A 26,366-nucleotide genomic window follows, 5' to 3' on the forward strand; every position below is an offset into this window, starting at 1 on the left:
TTCATATCACACAATTTTGCTTTAAAAAAAAAAAAAATTATGAAATCATGAGGCCTCTCATGGTTGTTGTGGTAATATTAACACATCATGGTGTTACTCCAGTTACATTTTAACTTTTATCTTAAATTTTATTTATAGTATAACTGTGGAACTCTGCTGTCCTCAGTCCCATACAATGCACCCTACCGTGTCATGAAGTGGTTTTTGAAAGCTGCACTGCATAAAAATATTTGGTCATTTCAATAAGAGAATAGAATGAAAGGGTTTCTTTTTCTTTAATAAACCTGAAAAATTCCATGAAATCCATCTAAAGTGCCACATGAACAGTACCATCATATATACCATATCATATCATTAATCAGCATGTATAAGTGTGTGTTAGTAATAAAATAACGGTTTAAGAGAATTTATACTTATTTGTATGCATGTGGCGCATCCCAGTACAGCTTAGTTCATGTACACACAACAGAACACTGAAAAGAGATCAACACTGCACTGTACACACGGTACTTATTCTTTTTCCAGATTGGCCAAAATATTTTTTTTACTGAACTGAAATAAAAACATTTGCAAATTAATCAGGATCAATGGAACTGAAGATAGTATTTTGGCCATTTTGAATACATGCAGAGGGATTTCAGGGAAAATGCTCACATAAAACAAAAAAATATTTTATAAAACATTTTATAAAAACACTAAGCTCCAGCTGATCACTTTTGAAGTCACAGCATAGTTCAGTCCAGAGGACTAAGTCGAACATGAGCCAAGACAGATTTGATATTATAATCTGTCTATGACTAATTTCAATATCTGCTGACTCGAAAAGCTTTCCCATCATCCCGACTGCATGCCTTGTGCAAACAACTGTTAGTCACAATAATAGATCTCTTGAGAATAAAAATACATCAAGTAAACAGTGATTGTATTTCTGGCATTTTGTGGTCCTGCAGGTTTCTCACAACAATATTGCAGTGATGAAATGTGGAGAAATATCAAGGCACTGAATGATTTGCATTATTATATGAAGGTTAAGTTGGTTAGTGTTGTTTTGTTGTTTAATGATGTTCATCCACTGAGAGCCTTCAGGTGGCAGTGTACTGAAGATGGCTGCTTGCTTAAAGAAGTGAAGGCTGAAGATAAAGTCAGGACTTGGCAAATAGACTTCTATACAGAGTGAGAGAGAGAGAGGTGTGTGTGTCATACAGCTGATGATTTGCTAGTTACACAGAAACATACAGTGGGCTGCAGGTAAATGGGAGTTGTTAATGGGCTTTGGTGATTTAGGTTCTTAGTTCAGTGATCTCATCTAGTCTGATGTATTTGCTTTTATCATCACCTCTACATGTATGATCTGTATATCCATAACCACACTCACTGTGTAAGTCAAATCATTTTTGCAAAAATAGTCCAGAATGGCTTGATGTCATTTGGCTATACCACATTGTAAAATGTGAAAAAAGTTCTACAGATGAAAAAGAAAAAAACTAAACAAAATAAATCCACAAACACCTACATCTTTTGAGAGGTTGCAAAATAAAAGTTACGTATACCCCTCCCCCCCAAAAAAGGGTGAAATGTCAGAGATCTCTCTCTTATCCTAAAGACAAAGGTGATTTCACACAATCAATTTCTCCTCCTTTACCTTGTAGGACTCCCTTTTTAAATCCAGGCAGGTGTAGAAAACCTTTGATGACTGTCCAAGAACTGTACAGCTGAGCTGAATATACAACTTATTACAATACAAAAAGAAATACAAAATAAAAAGGCTCTTCTCATTAAGAACGAACAGAGCCGGTAAACAGGAGGATGAGTCACTTGACGTTCCTTGGTGCAACCATTTAACCTTTTAAGTCCTCTGATGACTAGTTCATGAACTGCGTGTAGCCTTCTGCTCCTGTTACGATCACGTCCATCCATATCCTCATGGCCTCTGCAGATGGAGCCACCATGTAGTACAGTCTGTCATGGGTCTTGACACAGAAGGTCAGGGAGGGGTTAGGACTCTGACGGCAAGACACAAGAGTGAAATTAGCTGCACGAGTAATCCCTTTCAGCACCGAGCATCTATTATGGGGCTAATACACGAGAGCTGCGAGTATAACTCTGAAAGACATTCTAGTATGCAGGACAGTGCAGCCAATACTTCAGTTAACAGCAACAGAAGTTAATCATGCTAGTCAAAATATTCTTGTTGCAGATCACCACATGACTGATTTAAAAACCATGCAGTACTGTGCAAAAAAGTCTTGGGCACATGTAAAGAAATGCTGTAAAACAAAAATGGCTTAAAAATAATGAAACTTTTCAACATTTAAAAAAAAAAACGAAATAAATTAATTAAAAAGCCCAGCAGCTGACAGGCGCCTTTCTGTGTGGAGTTTGCATGTTCTCCCCGTGGCTGCGTGAGTTTCCTCCGGGTGCTCTGTTTCCCCCCACAGTCCAAAGACATGCAGGTTAGGTTAATTGGTGGCTCTAAATTGACCATAGGTGTGAATGTGAGTGTGAATTGTTGTTTGTCTCTATGTGTCAGCCCTGCGATGATCTGGCAACTTGTCCAGGGTGTACCCCGCCTCTCACCCATAGGTCAGCTGGGACAGGCTCCAGCTTGCCTGAGACCCTGCACAGGATAAGTGGTTACGAATAATGGATGGATGGATTTAATTTTGTGCTGGAAAACAAACGTTTGGAACTCTAAAATGTTTTTGTACTGACTCAATAATGTACAAGTCATAAAACAAATCTATAACAAAGTTTGTATTTACAAAAAAATAAATAAACTTTTGCACAGTACTGTATATGCTTTGTGCAAGCTGTTAATTCGACTGCTGGGCTCAAAGTCAAATATCGGTAACTCAGGGCTGTCATTTATTCATATTACACACACACACACACACACACACACACACACACACACACACACACACACACAACCACAGCACTGCTGAATTCACAAATCTGATGTGTCAAAAGATGTTGATTTACCTTCTATAACAGCAGCTCCGACAAAAGTGGCCGGTCTAATTCAACTCACAGGTTTATATTAACATGCTTATTCTAATTCGTTATCATTTCTGTAGTACCAGCTATTGAGGCTTGGTAGACACGCTACGGTATGTAAAATCTAAGAAGAATACATTGTAATTTACACCCCCCCCAAAAAAAAGGCCCTCATATAACCATTGATACAGTCAAGTTTTCTCAAAGGACATGTTTATTTAACATTAATAGAAGGAGTCTTGGGTGTCAGCACGTTGCAACAGCCTTCCACATTTTCCACCGCAGGAAAGAGGACTTGCATCTTGTGGTTTCTCTATAACAAGCTGTTTTTTCTTTTTCCTTCTCATTAACATTTTTTAGGGAGAGAAAAATGAGCCTGGTGATGTAATGAGGGTTTTTTGGTTTTTTTTTTTTAGGAACTTGTTTCATGGACATTCAACAACATTCTATGTAACTATAAATGGATAAAATGTGCCATTTTTCAATAAGTGGAAAAAAATCGATTGGCAAATTGCTGGATGATAAGAGGAATAAACAATTTGATTAGGCTGTTATAGCAAAAATAATGAACTTCCACCACTCCATATTGATAATGCAGTAAAATAAGGATCAAAATAATGAGAAAATCTGTACTGCAAGTGTCCACAGTAACAATATTGTATATGCTTTTTAATATGTAATGAATGAAACCGCACGTGCCATAATGCTTCATTCTTTACATATTGAACATGTAAAATATTGTTAGTGCAGACACTTAAATTTTTACTGCATGCCATTCAGGAGCCAACTGTCTGAGCAGACATTTTTGGGCAGCGTTTCGAGGCTTTTCTCCTGAAATAATGGCAATCCAATTCTAAAGACAGCATAAGACAGTTGTCTTCCAAGGCTCATTATTTTGGCCAAATTTGAAGCAAGCACTGTATGTATGCTTCTCGGTGATGGCAACCTCACCATTCTGTTCACCACGAGCGTTTCATTTAAAAAAAAAAAAAAACCCCGGGGGAAGGAAGGAAAGAGAAAAAAAATGGCCAGGATTGGCATAATTTGCTAGCTCGCTTGTGATTCACAAACAATTAAAAATAGGCAATCTTAGATTATATTAATATATTAGACAATAATCATAATTTCTTTTAAAAACCATTTATACCAACAAAAACCCAGACACCACTTTTCAGGTAAAAAAAAAAAATAAAAATACATGCAGATAAACACTCCTATATGCAGTTAGTATGATGCGCGCACACACCTCTCTGTGAACATGAGGAGGCAGCAGTTCAGAGATTTGCTGGAGGTAAATGAATCAGATTAAAACGAATATTTCCTCATTCCCTATTTGCCACCACACAATCAGACCTGCTCTAAAGCCATTAAACATTGTCGCCAGGGGAAATCTGGAATAAGCACGATCACTCCGAGGCTGACTCCGTGACTAATTCACCTTGGAGAGGATTAAAAGTCTTTATCTTAGCAAAAGAACTCAGAATTCAGTTCAGCTTTGTCTGTGAGCAAAAGGAGGCTTGACTGCATGCAGGACACATTCTGAAATACATACACTTATCAAGTTCAGGTTGAAAAATCCTTTCTGTGGGGACAGCCAGCAGAATGAAAGAATGGTCAAAAAAGAATGGTGGAGAGGAAAAAAAAATAAAGAACACAAGTGAGAAATAAAATTATGGAAAGTAAATGAATGGAATGAAAAGGATAAAAAGAAGGAATAAAAAAGGCAACAATTACAGCGAGGATGGCAGTGTGAATGCTCAGAAGCAGCAGCAGTGATGAAAATACATGTGTAGCTTTGTTACAAAGGGAGAATCAGCTGGGAATCAGTGAAAGCACTGCTTAATAGGATCGTTTACCTTTGTGGCGCTACGCAAATGGTCGTAGTAAACTTCCTCAATGGCCTGGAAATAGATAACTCCTTTCAGCTTGGTCTCATGCTTGTCTGTGAACGAGGTAGAAATAAAAAATGAGCAAAACTGAAGACTAAACAATGTTCTGTTCACCTTCTCCCACTGATCCATACCTCTTTTTTCTTATTTTGAGATGAAGAGTAATTATATTGGTTATTTTAAAAAATAAAATGTTACACTAGTAATATAACAAAAGAGTTATTATATAGTTATGGAAATTCCTGTTGGGGGATCAGGTGTGTGTGTGCAAGCAAATGGGAGAGCAAATTAGAGAGGAAGGTCATGTGACAGACTGAAACTGCCTTTTGAAATTTTTATTTATTTTTATTTTTTGCTTTCACAAAAGACCAGTCATTTTAAAAACATTTCGTTGGAAAAATGTAAAAACATTTCATTATTTCACAAAATCTCTGTAGAAATGTTATATGCCTTTACTTTTCATTAATGACTCTTCATGAGAGAAACTGGGCATAAATGGTCATATTAAAAAATAATAATAAAATATTCCTGCATTATTCCACTTTGGATCATTTTTAACATCGTTCATTTGGATGTAAACAGTAAAAACAAGGGGTAAAACTAGACTGTCCTTAGAGGCAGCAATCTGGGAGGCAGCAATCCAGCCCTGTTATTGAGTTTGCGCCATCTTTTTTGCCTGTGTAACCATTAGGGGTAGAAACCACTATCCCTGCTGAGCACGACGGCTGAGTGCGAAACAGAATTTCCACAGCATTGCGCTCGATTTCATCAGCATCATACAGAACGCGGACGAGCTGTTGGATATTTGTATGCCTCGAGCTATCCCGAGGCTATCGGAAACCACAGCAGCCTTCCCCGAGCTAAAGCCGCCGCTAATTACCGCATCCCCCCACGTTAGCTTCATGATGCCAAGACTCAGCTCTCGAGAAAGATGTCTTATAATTCTTATTAAAAAAAAAAAAAAATCAATGCAAAAAAAAAATCTAAATTCTGGAAAATACTATAAATCCTTCATTCATTTATTTCACTTTCTGGGCTTAATTTGTTTCCTTACTCTACTCTTCTGCTTCTACTTTTGCTGCCAAGTTGAATTTCTTGTAAGTGATATCTTACTTGGCCAATAAAATGGCTTCAGTTAAGAATTGTAGGCTCTCATTATCCAGGCTGGTTTCATGCTTAAGGCTCACTTGCAATGCTTAATACCTACCGGCATAGTAGGAGAATGTGCGTTTAAGGCGATCGAAGACAAACCAGCGCTTCTTCCACGATTTAATCTTTCCACCCATCTTGACCAGGTAGCCCTTACACATCTTTTCTGTGAGGATGATGTGGTAGCAAGTCTCCACGTTGTGACCCGATGACTCAACATGTGAGCGCAGGTCAAACTCCTCTTTGCGGATGGGTAGGTAGCGCGTCATGGGCCGAGCCTTTGACCAAAAAGGAAAGAAAATCCATTTTAACACTCTTCAAAAACTCAACACAGCAGTGTGATCGATTCTAAAGACACATCTGACTGAGATGGCATCCTCGACATCGCTTAATCTGAGAGATCATTAGATATCGACAGATTTATGGAACTATCTCCATTCTACATAAAATCAAATTAAATCAAGATAAAGCAATCAACCCTTTTGTTTCTTTTGAAAGATTAAATCATATATTTGCTTTACACAGCTCTGCACTTCTGAAATGTCCAAAGACCCAGACTACAAATGCCACGTCCTCAAAGCCACTTTACCCCAGGGTGTCAAACTCCGCACTACCCACCTGAATTGAGATTTATTAGGCACTGCCTAAAAGCGGAGCTCTCATCTGTTTCTGGTTTGTAGAATTTTCTTATAATCACAGCCAGCCTCTTTTGTTTTATTTCTTTACCATTACAGTTACTATACTGTTTCCTTATGTTGTACAAAACATGCACAGAAAGAGAATAGCTCTGGCCTGATGAGTAGAGATAGGGCAGTGATTTTATTTACAAATTCAATTTCACCATTGCTGAGACAAGAATACAAGTTACTCACTACTATACCGTCCTGACTACTACTCACTTCACTAGTTGTTGGGTTTCCTGTGGTGGCAGGCACGCGCACACAGGACCGAAACCATCAGAAAACAACTTGATGGGGTTACTCACTATTCAGCTGTTGGGTTTCCTGTGGTGTCAGGCACACACAGGACCAAAACCATCAGAAAACAACTCCATAGGTTTCTTTATGTATCCACACACTATGCCTATGGGGTTCCGCTCGCGCGGGCCATTGGCCCTTGCAGGAGCTCCACTAAAAGTCCCCATCACAGTCAGTCATTCACATACAGCACTGTCATGGTAGCTGTAATGCTGTGAAATCATTGGGTAGATGCAATTTCCATAACCTGATCTGTGGCATTTTTAACTGTCTTTCTCTGTGAGCACCAGAACAAAGTATGACACAGGAATAAGTATGTTTGCAAACTCCATACTTGTAGGTATCTTTGATGCACATGTACACAAAAACACAGTACAAATAGCCCACAAAGAATGTACAGAAGACATTGTTGTGATGTAGACAGTCACACAGTGAATAACAAAATAAAAGCACAATTTATAATCTCTCATTTGTGTCCAAGAATATTTGTAATAGTGTTATTTCTCTCTCTCTCTCTCTCTCTCTCACACACACACACACACACACACACACACACACACACACACACACACAAAAAAAAAAAGCCGGAAAGTCTACACACCCCTTTCACCTTCTCCATGTTTTATTACGTTACAGACATATTCTACAATAGATAGAGCTAATTTTGTGTCATAAAATTCCACACAAAATAGCCTATAATGACAAAGTGAAAGCAAGTTTTTAGACATTTGTGTTAACTTATTAAATATCAAAATGTAAAATATATGTACACAAGTGTGCACACCCTTTGATATGACACCCAAAGGTGAGCTGAGGTGCATTTGGTTTCCACTGACACTGCTTGAGATGTTTCTACAACTTAACTGGAGTCCACCTGTGGTAAATTCAATTGACCGGACATGATTAGGGATTGACAACATCTGCTTATACAAGGTCCCACAGTTGACTGTGCATGTCAGAGCAAACTCCAAGCCATGGGGTCAAAGGAATTATCTGCAGATCTCAGAAACTGGATTGTGTCAAGGCATAGATCTGGAGAAGGGTACAGAAAAATTGCTGCAGCTTTATAGGTCCCAAAGAGCACAGTGGCCACCATCATTCGTAAACAGAAGAAGTTTGGAACCACCAAGAATCTTCCGAGACCTGGCCGCCCGGCCAAAACGAGCGATTGGGGAAGACAGGCCTTGGCCAGGGAGGTGAGCAGGAACCTGAGGGTCACTCTGACAGAGCCCCAGCGTATCCTTGTGGAGATGGGAGAACCTTTCAGAAGATCAACCATCCAGGCAACACTCCACAAATCAGGTCTTTATGGTCGAGTGGCCAGATGTAAGCCACTCCTCCTTAGTAAAAGGAGTATGACCACCCGCTTGGAGTTTGCCAAAAGGCACCTAGAGGACTCTCAAACCATAAGAAACAAGATTCTATGGTCTGATGAAACCAAAATTAAACTTTTTGGCCTGAATACCAAGTGTCACGTCTGGAGAAAACCAGGCACCGCTCATCACCTGGCAAATGCCATCCCTACAGTGAAGCATGGCGGTGGCATCATCATGATGTGGGGAAGTTTTTCAGCATAGGAATGGGGCGACTAGTCCTGATAGAGGGAAAAATGAATGCAGCCAAGTACACAGAGATCCTTGAAGAAGGTTCTCTTCTCAGACTGGGGCGAAGGTTTAACTTCCAACATGACAATGACCCGAAGCACACAGCCAAGAGAACAAAGTTGTGGCTTCGAAGAAAGTCTGTGAGTGTCCTTAAGTGGCCCAGCCAGAGCCCAGACCTGAATCCAATTGAACATCTGTGGAAGGAGCTGAAAATGGCTGTGTACCGATGCTCCCCATCCAACCTGACGGAGCTTGCAAGGATATGCAAAGAGGAATGGGCAAAAATGTCCAGAAACAAGTGTGCCAAGCTCGTAGCTTCTTTCCCAAGACACCTTAAAGCTGTAATTGCTGCCAAAGGTGAATCAACCAAGTATTAGGCTAAGGGTGTGTGCAGATATGTAACCCCTAAATAACCTATTTTTGTCAGTAAATTAAAATTGCATATTTTCTAAAAACCTGCTTTCACTTGGTCATTATGAGTTATTTTGTGACAAAAAAAAATGAACTCAATCTACTGTAGAAAAAGTCTGTAACGTAATAAAACGTGGAGAAGGTGAAAGGGGTGTGCAGACTTTCTGGCTTGACTCTCTGTGTGTGTGTGTGTGTGTGTGTGTGTGTGTTATATATGGGTCTGTCTCAGAAACTGGGTACTGTGGGGGTACCTCACTAAATATACTCACAGTCAATAAACTATACGGTTTTGAATGGTGATGTTGGTTTTAATTTGAAATAAAATGATGAAAGAAATAATACAGATAAAACAATCTTTGATGTGAATATTCCGAATTTGGCAAAAATTCTGCAAATGTGTGGAAAAATGGTGGCTTGATATGGGACATGATAAATGGTTGACTACATCGCATTGCCTTTAAAAGGTTGTATTCCATTGAAAAATCTACAGGTATCACTAATTGCATTTTAGGTTGTAATTTTATACACCTAAGGATTGGTGCGCTCACAGAATAATCGTAACTGTAATAAAACATCATGCAAACATTTGATCACCATTGTAACTCCATTTTCCGCATACCCAAAACCAATACGATCGTGTGTTTTGATCTAAACGGAAAGCCTCAGGGTCAAGATCACTACCTCACCAAAAGTAGTAACTTAAAATCACTACGCCATATAAAAATTTAGTTATAAATCTGCAATTTTGTTTTTTAAAACGAAAGCTGAAAGTTAGGTATAGAATATGTTTCTTACAGAATGTTACGATGGTAGCTGGTCTTGTATGAATTTCTGAGCTATAAAATGAGTTGTGGTCTATTTTTTACCGTAGCGTGTTGTGTGTGCGGGGAAGGACACACATTAACAATTTGCATGTGTAGAATGGAATTTTCCACTCCAACACTTAGAAGTTGATCGTGCTTCCATTTGAGGTCTGTTACACAAGTGAACTGTTCGGACGTTATCACTGAAAAGGTGAGGAGTTTTGACAGTTTTATTTTGTTTTAGTCTTCCAGTATAAGGCAATAGAATGTTACTTTTTCAACTTACTTTCATATTTCGTAGTGTTTGCGTATTTTTGGCCAATATTTTGCAACCATGGTCAATTTAGATCAAACTTTTGATAGAATCTACGGCCAGTCATTTTGCCCCACCCCTGCCTCGCGCTCCGTCCGGTGCGGTAGTGATGTCCCGTTGCTCGCACACCGCTGCAGAGACCCGCACGACCAAGCGCCAGTACAGTTGCTGTTCTTTTACCACCGCCGTTATTCTCATCTTTCCGGTGTGTTCTTGATTTTTCCATTGAGTCCTATTTCGCCATATCAAATACCCAAAATGTATCATATTCATATTTAAGTGAATAATCAATTCAGTTATCATAACTTGGCATTTTTAACCTAAGCAATCAAAAAGAGGAAATTTAGTCAATATTTTCACTCATCTGTGAAGGAGGGGCTTTAATTCTTCATGATGTAGTTATTTTATATGGAAATCAATTTTACAAAAACATTTGAATTGTAATCAAAAAAAATTTCCACAGTGGAAGCCAGATAAAGCAAGATACTATCTTTATTCTTATTAAACATGACAAAAGAAACATTGAGTGTTCAGTAAATGCAAAAAAAAAAAAAAGTGTGTATGTGTGTATATATATATATATATATATATATATATATTTTTTTTTTTATTTTAGGGCTGTAACGATATGCGTATCGAAATCGAGATATGCAGAGCCACGATCCGTATCGCGATACAATAAGGCAGAATCGCGGTACACCCTTTCAAACTTCTCCTCAGCCCAAAAACAGAGGCGCTTCCAAACTTCAATTTATGAATACTTTACTTTTTATTTAAATTACATTTTAAACTTACTTAAATTACTTTTATTTTTTATATCTATTAGTAAGTCGTTTTTTCGCCGACCTGCGACAATCTTCTGCGAGTCACGCAACGTCCACACTCGCCACTGGCAGAGCATTCATTTCTTTTAAGCGGTCGCCATTCTGGTTGCGACGCGGGGAGCGAATCTATAAACAAGCAGCTCATTGGCTGGCTAGGTGTGCCACAAACCAATCACAATCACTTGACCGGAAAGGCATGCAGTGTTGCCAGATTGGGCAGGTTTAGGAGCTTTTTGGCTGGTTTTGAACATATTTTGGGGTGGAAAACGTTAGCAATATCTGGCAACACTGAAGGCATGTCTGCTTGGGCGGAAGCCTTCTGCGGCAGTTACATTTTGACACGCGAGCAATGTTTCACCATAAAAATTCCGTAATTTCCATCTGTTTTCCGCGATCACAGAAAATCATTGGCCCTATGAGAGTGAGACAGTGAGAGAGCCACCCCCCCAAAAAAAATCTTAACGGATTTACACGATTTGGAAAAATGACTTTTTCAGAACCGAAAAAACCAGAGCTTCCGGCTCAACAGTATTATTTTGAGAAATAAAACAATCTTTGGATATACATTTGTTCATTTTTGCATACATATTGCTCATTATCTGCAGTGGTCTGAATTATTTGTTATTAAATAGTTAAATGTAAGTAAGTAAATGTTAATAAGTCAAATTTACTACTTTAAAAAAACATTTTTTTAAAAAATCGTGGGCGTATCGAATTGTGGGTCAAAAATCGCGATACGAATCGAATCGTGAGTTGGGTGTATCGTTACAGCCCTAATATATATATATATACATACACACACACACATATATATATGCACACATACACATATATACACACACACAAATATATATATATATACATATATATATATATATATATATATATATATATACACACACATATACACATATACATACATACATACATACACACACAAAATATTGTGTGTGTGTATACACAACCCCGATTCCAAAAAAGTTGGGACAAAGTACAAATTGTAAATAAAAACGGAATGCAAATGATGTGGAAGTTTCAAAATTCCATATTTTATTCAGAATAGAACAAAGATGACGTATCAAATGTTTCAGGGTTCCTACAGATATTTTATGTTGAATTTACAACCTTTTTACTACCTTCACAATTTTTTTTACTACCACAGCGACAATTTGGATTTGGACATTTTCTCACAATTTAACAAGGTAATCTTTGAGTGTATGTGTTAGTCCAAGTGAATGTGCTACATATTAGTGACAACTCTACCCAAAGAGTTGGATTGATGAGACAAGATAGAAAGAAAATCTGAACGTACCGGTAGTGTAACTCTTTCCCTTTGGATGCATAATAGAACCTCCCATTGCTAGGGCTACACATGGAGTAATAATTTTTTGCATAAAAGAAAACAAACTTCCACATATAATTTATAATTTTATTGAACTGTGAAACTGTGGCCCATAACCTCTTAACGGGTACAAAGATTTGCACTAAACCTTGTGTGTCAACACTTCACATTAGGTACAAGATCTGATTACATTTTGTCGGCCAACACTTTGAAGATGGCCAACCTTTTGTTTGTGGAATAATCTTTTGAACAGGTGAACAGATTTGCACAAAAAATCTTATGTGCTTAGGTACATCAACTAATTACATTTAGATCAGGTCAAATGGCAAACACGAACCCACACACACCCACACCCACACAAAGCGCACCAGGCGCACGCACACATGGGTGCAAAACACATGACAAAGACAAGACACACACCCTAAAGATACAAAACACACATAACCCAAGCCCGATTTTGGCAGTCTCTCAACACATTGCAAGTTTGCTTAAGATAGTCATTTGCACCAGTCCTGTAGTCGTGAAGGCCCGTGGGCAGAGTCAACACCTTCCTCCCAGAGATCAGTGTTTTAGAGGGTTAATCTTAATCATTTGAACAGTTCAACAGATTTGCTCATCACATTTTGGATGCCTCAAATGGTGCACACACAGCACACCAGGCACACACACACAGTGCACCAGGCGCGCGCGCGCGCACACACACAACAGATTTGCTCATCACATTTTGGATGCTTCAAACGGTGCACACACAGCGCACCAGGCACACACACACACACACACAGCGCACCCACACAACGCACCAGGCGCACCCACACAACGCACCAGGCGCACACCCACAAGGCACCAGGCACACACACACCCACCCACGGCACCAGGCACACACACACCCACCCACGGCACCAGGCACACACACACCCACCCACGGCACCAGGCACACACACACCCACCCACACACCAGGCACACACACACCCACCCACACACCAGGCACACACACACCCACCCACACACCAGGCACACACACACCCACCCACACACCAGGCACACACACACCGACCCACACACCAGGCACACACACACCCACCCACACACCAGGCACACACACACCCACCCACACACCAGGCACACCCACACCCACACACCAGGCAAACCCACACCCACACACCAGGCACACCCACACACCAGGCAGACCCACACAACGCACCAGGCACACCCACACAACGCACCAGGCACACCAACACAACGCACCAGGCACACCAACACAACGCACCAGGCACACCCACACACAACGCACCAGGCACACCCACACACAACGCACCAGGCACACCCACACACAACGCACCAGGCACACCCACACACAACGCACCAGGCACGCACCCACCCACACACAACGCACCAGACACACAACGCACCAGGCACACCCACACAACGCACCAGGCACACCCACACAACGCACCAGGCACGCACCCACCCACACACAACGCACCAGGCACGCACCCACCCACACACAATGCACCAGACACACAACGCACCAGGCACACCCACACAACGCACCAGGCACGCACCCACCCACACACAACGCACCAGGAACGCACCCAACGCACCAGGCACACCCACACACAACGCACCAGGCACACCCACACACAACGCACCAGGCACACCCACACACAACGCACCAGGCACACCCACACACAACGCACCAGGCACGCACCCACCCACACAACAATGCACCAGGCACACACCCACACAACAACGCACCAGGCACACCCACACACACAACGCACCAGACACACCCACACACACAACGCACCAGGCACACACACACACACCCACACAACGCACCAGGCACACACACACACCCACACAACGCACCAGGCACACACACACCCACCCACACAACGCACCAGGCACACACACACCCACCCACACAACGCACCAGGCACACACACACCCACCCACACAACGCACCAGGCACACACACACCCACCCACACAACGCACCAGGCACACACACACCCACCCACACAACGCACCAGGCACACACACACCCACACAACGCACCAGGCACACACACACCCACACAACGCACCAGGCACACTCACACCCACACAACGCACCAGGCACACTCACACACAACTCACCAGGCACACCCACACAATGCACACACCCACACAACGCACCAGGCACACACCCACACAACGCACCAGGCACACACCCACACAACGCACCAGGCACGCACCCACCCACACACAACGCACCAGGCACACCCACACAACGCACCAGGCACACCCACACACAACGCACCAGGCACACCCACACACAACGCACCAGGCACGCACCCACCCACACAACAACGCACCAGGCACACCCCCACACAACAACGCACCAGGCACACCCACACACACAACGCACCAGGCACACCCACACACACACAACGCACCAGGCACACCCACACACACCCACACAACGCACCAGGCACACCCACACACACCCACACAACGCACCAGGCACACCCACACACACCCACACAACGCACCAGGCACACCCACACAACGCACCAGGCACACCCACACACACCCACACAACGCACCAGGCACACACACACACACCCACACAACGCACCAGGCACGCACCCACCCACACACAACGCACCAGGCACGCACCCACCCACACAACAACGCACCAGGCACACACCCACACAACAACGCACCAGGCACACCCACACACACAACGCACCAGGCACACCCACACACACAACGCACCAGGCACACCCACACACACCCACACAACGCACCAGGCACACACACACACACACCCACACAACGCACCAGGCACACACACACACACCCACACAACGCACCAGGCACACACACACCCACACAAAGCACCAGGCACACTCACACCCACACAACGCACCAGGCACACTCACACCCACACAACGCACCAGGCACACTCACACACAACGCACCAGGCACACCCACACAATGCACACACCCACACAACGCACCAGGCACACACCCACACAACGCACCAGGCACACACCCACACAACGCACCAGGCACACACCCACACAACGCACCAGGCACACCCACACAACGCACCAGGCACACACCCACACAACGCACCAGGCACGCACCCAGCCACACACAACGCACCAGGCACACCCACACACAACGCACCAGGCACACCCACACAACGCACCAGGCACACCCACACAACGCACCAGGCACACCCACACACAACGCACCAGGCACACCCACACACAACGCACCAGGCACACCCACACACAACGCACCAGGCACACCCACACAACGCACCAGGCACACACACACACACACCCACACAACGCACCAGGCACACACACACACACCCACACAACGCACCAGGCACACACACACCCACACAAAGCACCAGGCACACTCACACCCACACAACGCACCAGGCACACTCACACCCACACAACGCACCAGGCACACTCACACACAACGCACCAGGCACACCCACACAATGCACACACCCACACAACGCACCAGGCACACACCCACACAACGCACCAGGCACACACCCACACAACGCACCAGGCACACACCCACACAACGCACCAGGCACACCCACACAACGCACCAGGCACACACCCACACAACGCACCAGGCACGCACCCAGCCACACACAACGCACCAGGCACACCCACACACAACGCACCAGGCACACCCACACAACGCACCAGGCACACCCACACAACGCACCAGGCACACCCACACACAACGCACCAGGCACACCCACACACAACGCACCAGGCACACCCACACACAACGCACCAGGCACACCCACACAACGCACCAGGCACACCCACACAACGCACCAGGCACACCCACACACAACGCACCAGGCACACCCACACACAACGCACCAGGCACACCCACACACAACGCACCAGGCACACCCACACACAACGCACCAGGCACACCCACACACAACGCACCAGGCACACCCACACACAACGCACCAGGCACACCCACACACAACGCACCAGACACACCCACACACAACGCACCAGGCACACCCACACACAACGCACCAGGCACGCACCCACCCACACAACAACGCACCAGGCACCCACCCACACAACAACGCACCAGGCACACCCACACACACAACGCACCAGGCACACCCACACACACCCACACAACGCACCAGGCACACCCACACACACAACGCACCAGGCACACACACACACACACACCCACACAACGCACCAGGCACACACACACACAACGCACCAGGCACACACACACCCACACAACGCACCAGGCACACACACACCCACACAACGCACCAGGCACACACACACCCACACAACGCACCAGGCACACACACACCCACACAACGCACCAGGCACACTCACAACCACACAACGCACCAGGCACACTCACAACCACACAACGCACCAGGCACACTCACACACAACGCACCAGGCACACCCACACAGCGCACACACCCACACAACGCACCAGGCACACACCCACACAACGCACCAGGCACACCCACACAACGCACCAGGCACACACCCACACAACGCACCAGGCACACACCCACACAACGCACCAGGCACACTCCCACCCACACACAATGCACCAGGCACGCACCCACCCACACACAACGCACCAGGCACGCCCACACAATACACCAGGCACACCCACACAACGCACCAGGCACGCACCCACCCAACGCACCAGGCACGCACCCACCCACACACAACGCACCAGGCACGCACACCCCCACACAACAACGCACCAGGCACACCCCCACACAACAACGCACCAGGCACACCCCCACACAACAATGCACCAGGCACACCCCCACACAACAACGCACCAGGCACACCCACACACCAGGCACACCCACACACCAACGCACCAGGCACACCCACACACCAACGCACCAGGCACACCCACAGACCAACGCACCAGGCACACCCACACACCAACGCACCAGGCACACCCACACACACAACGCACCAGGCACACCCACACACCAACGCACCAGGCACACCCACACACACAACGCACCAGGCACACCCACACACACACAACGCACCAGGCACACCCACAATGCACCAGGCACACACACAACGCACCAGGCACACCCACACAACAACGCACCAGGCACACCCACACAACGCACCAGGCACGCACCCACCCAACGCACCAGGCACGCACCCACCCACACACAACGCACCAGGCACGCACACCCCCACACACAACGCACCAGGCACACCCCCACACAACAACGCACCAGGCACACCCCCACACAACAACGCACCAGGCACACCCCCACACCACAACGCACCAGGCACACCCACACACCAGGCACACCCACACACCAACGCACCAGGCACACCCACACACCAACGCACCAGGCACACCCACAGACCAACGCACCAGGCACACCCACACACCAACGCACCAGGCACACCCACACACACAACGCACCAGGCACACCCACAATGCACCAGGCACACACACAACGCACCAGGCACACCCACACAACAACGCACCAGGCACACCCACACAACAACGCACCAGGCACACCCACACAACAACGCACCAGGCACACCCACACAACAACGCACCAGGCACAACAACGCACCAGGCACACCCACACAACAACGCACCAGGCACACCCACACACACAACGCACCAGGCACACCCACACACACAACGCACCAGGCACACCCACACACACAACGCACCAGGCACACCCACACACACAACGCACCAGGCACACCCACACACACAACGCACCAGGCACACCCACACAACAACGCACCAGGCACACCCACACACACAACGCACCAGGCACACCCACACACACAACGCACCAGGCACACCCACACACACAACGCACCAGGCACACCCACACACACCCACACAACGCACCAGGCACACCCACACACACCCACACAACGCACCAGGCACACCCACACACACCCACACAACGCACCAGGCACACACACACACACCCACACAACGCACCAGGCGCACACACACACCCACACAACGCACCAGGCACACACACACCCACACAACGCACCAGGCACACTCACACCCACACAACGCACCAGGCACACTCACACACAACTCACCAGGCACACCCACACAATGCACACACCCACACAACGCACCAGGCACACACCCACACAACGCACCAGGCACACACCCACACAACGCACCAGGCACGCACCCACCCACACACAACGCACCAGGCACACCCACACAACGCACCAGGCACACCCACACACAACGCACCAGGCACACCCACACACAACGCACCAGGCACGCACCCACCCACACAACAACGCACCAGGCACACCCCCACACAACAACGCACCAGGCACACCCACACACACAACGCACCAGGCACACCCACACACACACAACGCACCAGGCACACCCACACACACCCACACAACGCACCAGGCACACCCACACACACCCACACAACGCACCAGGCACACCCACACACACCCACACAACGCACCAGGCACACCCACACAACGCACCAGGCACACCCACACACACCCACACAACGCACCAGGCACACACACACACACCCACACAACGCACCAGGCACGCACCCACCCACACACAACGCACCAGGCACGCACCCACCCACACAACAACGCACCAGGCACACACCCACACAACAACGCACCAGGCACACCCACACACACAACGCACCAGGCACACCCACACACACAACGCACCAGGCACACCCACACACACCCACACAACGCACCAGGCACACACACACACACACCCACACAACGCACCAGGCACACACACACACACCCACACAACGCACCAGGCACACACACACCCACACAAAGCACCAGGCACACTCACACCCACACAACGCACCAGGCACACTCACACCCACACAACGCACCAGGCACACTCACACACAACGCACCAGGCACACCCACACAATGCACACACCCACACAACGCACCAGGCACACACCCACACAACGCACCAGGCACACACCCACACAACGCACCAGGCACACCCACACAACGCACCAGGCACACACCCACACAACGCACCAGGCACACACCCACACAACGCACCAGGCACGCACCCAGCCACACACAACGCACCAGGCACACCCACACACAACGCACCAGGCACACCCACACAACGCACCAGGCACACCCACACAACGCACCAGGCACACCCACACACAACGCACCAGGCACACCCACACACAACGCACCAGGCACACCCACACACAACGCACCAGGCACACCCACACAACGCACCAGGCACACCCACACAACGCACCAGGCACACCCACACACAACGCACCAGGCACACCCACACACAACGCACCAGGCACACCCACACACAACGCACCAGGCACACCCACACACAACGCACCAGGCACACCCACACACAACGCACCAGACACACCCACACACAACGCACCAGGCACACCCACACACAACGCACCAGGCACGCACCCACCCACACAACAACGCACCAGGCACCCACCCACACAACAACGCACCAGGCACACCCACACACACAACGCACCAGGCACACCCACACACACCCACACAACGCACCAGGCACACCCACACACACCCACACAACGCACCAGGCACACACACACACACACACCCACACAACGCACCAGGCACACACACACACAACGCACCAGGCACACACACACCCACACAACGCACCAGGCACACACACACCCACACAACGCACCAGGCACACACACACCCACACAACGCACCAGGCACACACACACCCACACAACGCACCAGGCACACTCACAACCACACAACGCACCAGGCACACTCACAACCACACAACGCACCAGGCACACTCACACACAACGCACCAGGCACACCCACACAGCGCACACACCCACACAACGCACCAGGCACACACCCACACAACGCACCAGGCACACCCACACAACGCACCAGGCACACACCCACACAACGCACCAGGCACACACCCACACAACGCACCAGGCACACTCCCACCCACACACAATGCACCAGGCACGCACCCACCCACACACAACGCACCAGGCACGCCCACACAATACACCAGGCACACCCACACAACGCACCAGGCACGCACCCACCCAACGCACCAGGCACGCACCCACCCACACACAACGCACCAGGCACGCACACCCCCACACAACAACGCACCAGGCACACCCCCACACAACAACGCACCAGGCACACCCCCACACAACAACGCACCAGGCACACCCCCACACAACAACGCACCAGGCACACCCACACACCAGGCACACCCACACACCAACGCACCAGGCACACCCACACACCAACGCACCAGGCACACCCACAGACCAACGCACCAGGCACACCCACACACCAACGCACCAGGCACACCCACACACACAACGCACCAGGCACACCCACACACCAACGCACCAGGCACACCCACACACACAACGCACCAGGCACACCCACACACACACAACGCACCAGGCACACCCACAATGCACCAGGCACACACACAACGCACCAGGCACACCCACACAACAACGCACCAGGCACACCCACACAACGCACCAGGCACGCACCCACCCAACGCACCAGGCACGCACCCACCCACACACAACGCACCAGGCACGCACACCCCCACACACAACGCACCAGGCACACCCCCACACAACAACGCACCAGGCACACCCCCACACAACAACGCACCAGGCACACCCCCACACCACAACGCACCAGGCACACCCACACACCAGGCACACCCACACACCAACGCACCAGGCACACCCACACACCAACGCACCAGGCACACCCACAGACCAACGCACCAGGCACACCCACACACCAACGCACCAGGCACACCCACACACACAACGCACCAGGCACACCCACAATGCACCAGGCACACACACAACGCACCAGGCACACCCACACAACAACGCACCAGGCACACCCACACAACAACGCACCAGGCACACCCACACAACAACGCACCAGGCACACCCACACAACAACGCACCAGGCACAACAACGCACCAGGCACACCCACACAACAACGCACCAGGCACACCCACACACACAACGCACCAGGCACACCCACACACACAACGCACCAGGCACACCCACACACACAACGCACCAGGCACACCCACACACACAACGCACCAGGCACACCCACACACACAACGCACCAGGCACACCCACACACACAACGCACCAGGCACACCCACACAACAACGCACCAGGCACACCCACACACACAACGCACCAGGCACACCCACACACACAACGCACCAGGCACACCCACACACACAACGCACCAGGCACACCCACACACACCCACACAACGCACCAGGCACACCCACACACACCCACACAACGCACCAGGCACACCCACACACACCCACACAACGCACCAGGCACACACACACACACCCACACAACGCACCAGGCGCACACACACACCCACACAACGCACCAGGCGCACACACACACCCACACAACGCACCAGGCACACACACACCCACACAACGCACCAGGCACGCCCACACAATGCACCAGGCACACACACACCCACACAACGCACCAGGCACGCACCCACCCACACAACGCACCAGGCACACACACACCCACACAACGCAACAGGCACGCACCCACCCACACACAACGCACCAGGCACGCCCACACAATGCAGCAGGCACACCCACACAACGCATCAGGCACGCACCCACCCACACACAACGCACCAGGCACGCACCCACCCACACACAACGCACCAGGCACGCCCACACAATGCACCAGGCACACCCACACAACGCACCAGGCACGCACCCACCCAACGCACCAGGCACGCACACACCCACACACAACGCACCAGGCACGCACACCCACACACACAACGCACCAGGCACACCCACACACACAACGCACCAGGCACACCCACACAACAACGCACCAGGCACACCCACACACACAACGCACCAGGCACACCCACACACACAACGCACCAGGCACACCCACACACACAACGCACCAGGCAAACCCACACACACAACGCACCAGGCACACCCACACACACAACGCACCAGGCACACCCACACACACCCACACAACGCACCAGGCACACCCACACAACGCACCAGGCACACCCACACACACCCACACAACGCACCAGGCACACACACACACACCCACACAACGCACCAGGCACACACACACCCACACAACGCACCAGGCACACACACACACACCCACACAACGCACCAGGCACACACACACCCACACAACGCACCAGGCACACCCACACAACAACGCACCAGGCACACCCACACAACAACGCACCAGGCACACCCACACACACAACGCACCAGGCACACCCACACACACAACGCACCAGGCACACCCACACACACAACGCACCAGGCACACCCACACACACAACGCACCAGGCACACCCACACACACACAACGCACCAGGCACACCCACACACACAAAGCACCAGGCACACCCACACACACAAAGCACCAGGCACACCCACACACACAAAGCACCAGGCACACCCACACACACAAAGCACCAGGCACACCCACACAACAACGCACCAGGCACACCCACACAACAACGCACCAGACACACCCACACACAACGCACCAGGCACACCCACACACAACGCACCAGGCACGCACCCACCCACACAACAACGCACCAGGCACCCACCCACACAACAACGCACCAGGCACACCCACACACACAACGCACCAGGCACAGCCACACACACCCACACAACGCACCAGGCACACCCACACACACCCACACAACGCACCAGGCACACACACACACACCCACACAACGCACCAGGCACACACACACACAACGCACCAGGCACACACACACACACACACACAACGCACCAGGCACACACACACCCACACAACGCACCAGGCACACACACACCCACACAACGCACCAGGCACACACACACCCACACAACGCACCAGGCACACTCACAACCACACAACGCACCAGGCACACTCACAACCACACAACGCACCAGGCACACTCACACACAACGCACCAGGCACACTCACACACAACGCACCAGGCACACCCACACAGCGCACACACCCACACAACGCACCAGGCACACACCCACACAACGCACCAGGCACACCCACACAACGCACCAGGCACACACCCACACAACGCACCAGGCACACACCCACACAACGCACCAGGCACACTCCCACCCACACACAATGCACCAGGCACGCACCCACCCACACACAACGCACCAGGCACGCCCACACAATACACCAGGCACACCCACACAACGCACCAGGCACGCACCCACCCAACGCACCAGGCACGCACCCACCCACACACAACGCACCAGGCACGCACACCCCCACACAACAACGCACCAGGCACACCCCCACACAACAACGCACCAGGCACACCCCCACACAACAACGCACCAGGCACACCCCCACACAACAACGCACCAGGCACACCCACACACCAGGCACACCCACACACCAACGCACCAGGCACACCCACACACCAACGCACCAGGCACACCCACAGACCAACGCACCAGGCACACCCACACACCAACGCACCAGGCACACCCACACACACAACGCACCAGGCACACCCACACACACACAACGCACCAGGCACACCCACAATGCACCAGGCACACACACAACGCACCAGGCACACCCACACAACAACGCACCAGGCACACCCACACAACGCACCAGGCACGCACCCACCCAACGCACCAGGCACGCACCCACCCACACACAACGCACCAGGCACGCACACCCCCACACACAACGCACCAGGCACACCCCCACACAACAACGCACCAGGCACACCCCCACACAACAACGCACCAGGCACACCCCCACACCACAACGCACCAGGCACACCAACGCACCAGGCACACCCACACACCAACGCACCAGGCACACCCACAGACCAACGCACCAGGCACACCCACACACCAACGCACCAGGCACACCCACACACACAACGCACCAGGCACACCCACACACACACAACGCACCAGGCACACCCACAATGCACCAGGCACACACACAACGCACCAGGCACACCCACACAACAACGCACCAGGCACACCCACACAACAACGCACCAGGCACACCCACACAACAACGCACCAGGCACACCCACACAACAACGCACCAGGCACACCCACACAACAACGCACCAGGCACAACAACGCACCAGGCACACCCACACAACAACGCACCAGGCACACCCACACACACAACGCACCAGGCACACCCACACACACAACGCACCAGGCACACCCACACACACAACGCACCAGGCACACCCACACACACAACGCACCAGGCACACCCACACACACAACGCACCAGGCACACCCACACAACAACGCACCAGGCACACCCACACACACAACGCACCAGGCACACCCACACACACAACGCACCAGGCACACCCACACACACAACGCACCAGGCACACCCACACACACCCACACAACGCACCAGGCACACCCACACACACCCACACAACGCACCAGGCACACCCACCCACACAACGCACCAGGCACACACACACACACCCACACAACGCACCAGGCGCGCACACACACCCACACAACGCACCAGGCGCACACACACACCCACACAACGCACCAGGCACACACACACCCACACAACGCACCAGGCACGCCCACACAATGCACCAGGCACACACACACCCACACAACGCACCAGGCACGCACCCACCCACACAACGCACCAGGCACGCACCCACCCACACAACGCACCAGGCACACACACACCCACACAACGCACCAGGCACGCACCCACCCACACACAACGCACCAGGCACGCCCACACAATGCAGCAGGCACACCCACACAACGCACCAGGCACGCACCCACCCACACACAACGCACCAGGCACGCACCCACCCACACACAACGCACCAGGCACACCCACACAACGCACCAGGCACGCACCCACCCAACGCACCAGGCACGCACACACCCACACACAACGCACCAGGCATGCACACCCACACACACAACGCACCAGGCACACCCACACACACAACGCACCAGGCACACCCACACAACAACGCACCAGGCACACCCACACACACAACGCACCAGGCACACCCACACACACAACGCACCAGGCACACCCACACACACAACGCACCAGGCACACCCACACACACAACGCACCAGGCAAACCCACACACACAACGCACCAGGCACACCCACACACACAACGCACCAGGCACACCCACACACACCCACACAACGCACCAGGCACACCCACACAACGCACCAGGCACACCCACACACACCCACACAACGCACCAGGCACACACACACACACCCACACAACGCACCAGGCACACACACACACACCCACACAACGCACCAGGCACACACACACACCCACACAACGCACCAGGCACACACACACACACCCACACAACGCACCAGGCACACACACACCCACACAACGCACCAGGCACACCCACACACACAACGCACCAGGCAAACCCACACACACAACGCACCAGGCACACCCACACACACAACGCACCAGGCACACCCACACACACAACGCACCAGGCACACCCACACACACAACGCACCAGGCACACCCACACACACAAAGCACCAGGCACACCCACACACACAAAGCACCAGGCACACCCACACACACAAAGCACCAGGCACACCCACACACACAAAGCACCAGGCACACCCACACACACAAAGCACCAGGCACACCCACACAACAACGCACCAGGCACACCCACACAACAACGCACCAGGCACGCCCACACAACAACGCACCAGGCACGCCCGCACACACAATGCACCAGGCACGCCCGCACACCCACGCACCAGGCACGCCCGCACACACAACGCACCAGGCACACCCACACACAACGCACCAGGCACACCCACACACACAACGCACCAGG

General features: G+C 50.5%; 1 protein-coding gene across 7 annotated transcripts in view; it reads right to left on the reverse strand.

Annotated features, from left to right (window-relative positions):
- Nucleotides 1–256: 256 nt before the first annotated feature.
- Nucleotides 257–26,366, reverse strand: part of phldb1b (pleckstrin homology-like domain, family B, member 1b) — a 196,098-nt gene continuing 169,988 nt past the window's right edge. For all 7 annotated transcript variants that reach the window (XM_060943763.1, XM_060943759.1, XM_060943762.1 and 4 more), the window contains 3 exons: nt 6,094–6,313; nt 4,854–4,939; nt 257–2,003 (listed from right to left, as the gene is read on the reverse strand). In XM_060943763.1, the coding sequence (XP_060799746.1) occupies nt 1,863–2,003; nt 4,854–4,939; nt 6,094–6,313 (447 nt within the window). In that variant the 3' untranslated portion in view covers nt 257–1,862. The remainder of the gene's footprint in view (nt 2,004–4,853; nt 4,940–6,093; nt 6,314–26,366) is intronic.

Source organism: Neoarius graeffei, chromosome 17 (genome assembly GCF_027579695.1).
Source record: "Neoarius graeffei isolate fNeoGra1 chromosome 17, fNeoGra1.pri, whole genome shotgun sequence".
Lineage (NCBI taxonomy): Eukaryota > Metazoa > Chordata > Actinopteri > Siluriformes > Ariidae > Neoarius > Neoarius graeffei.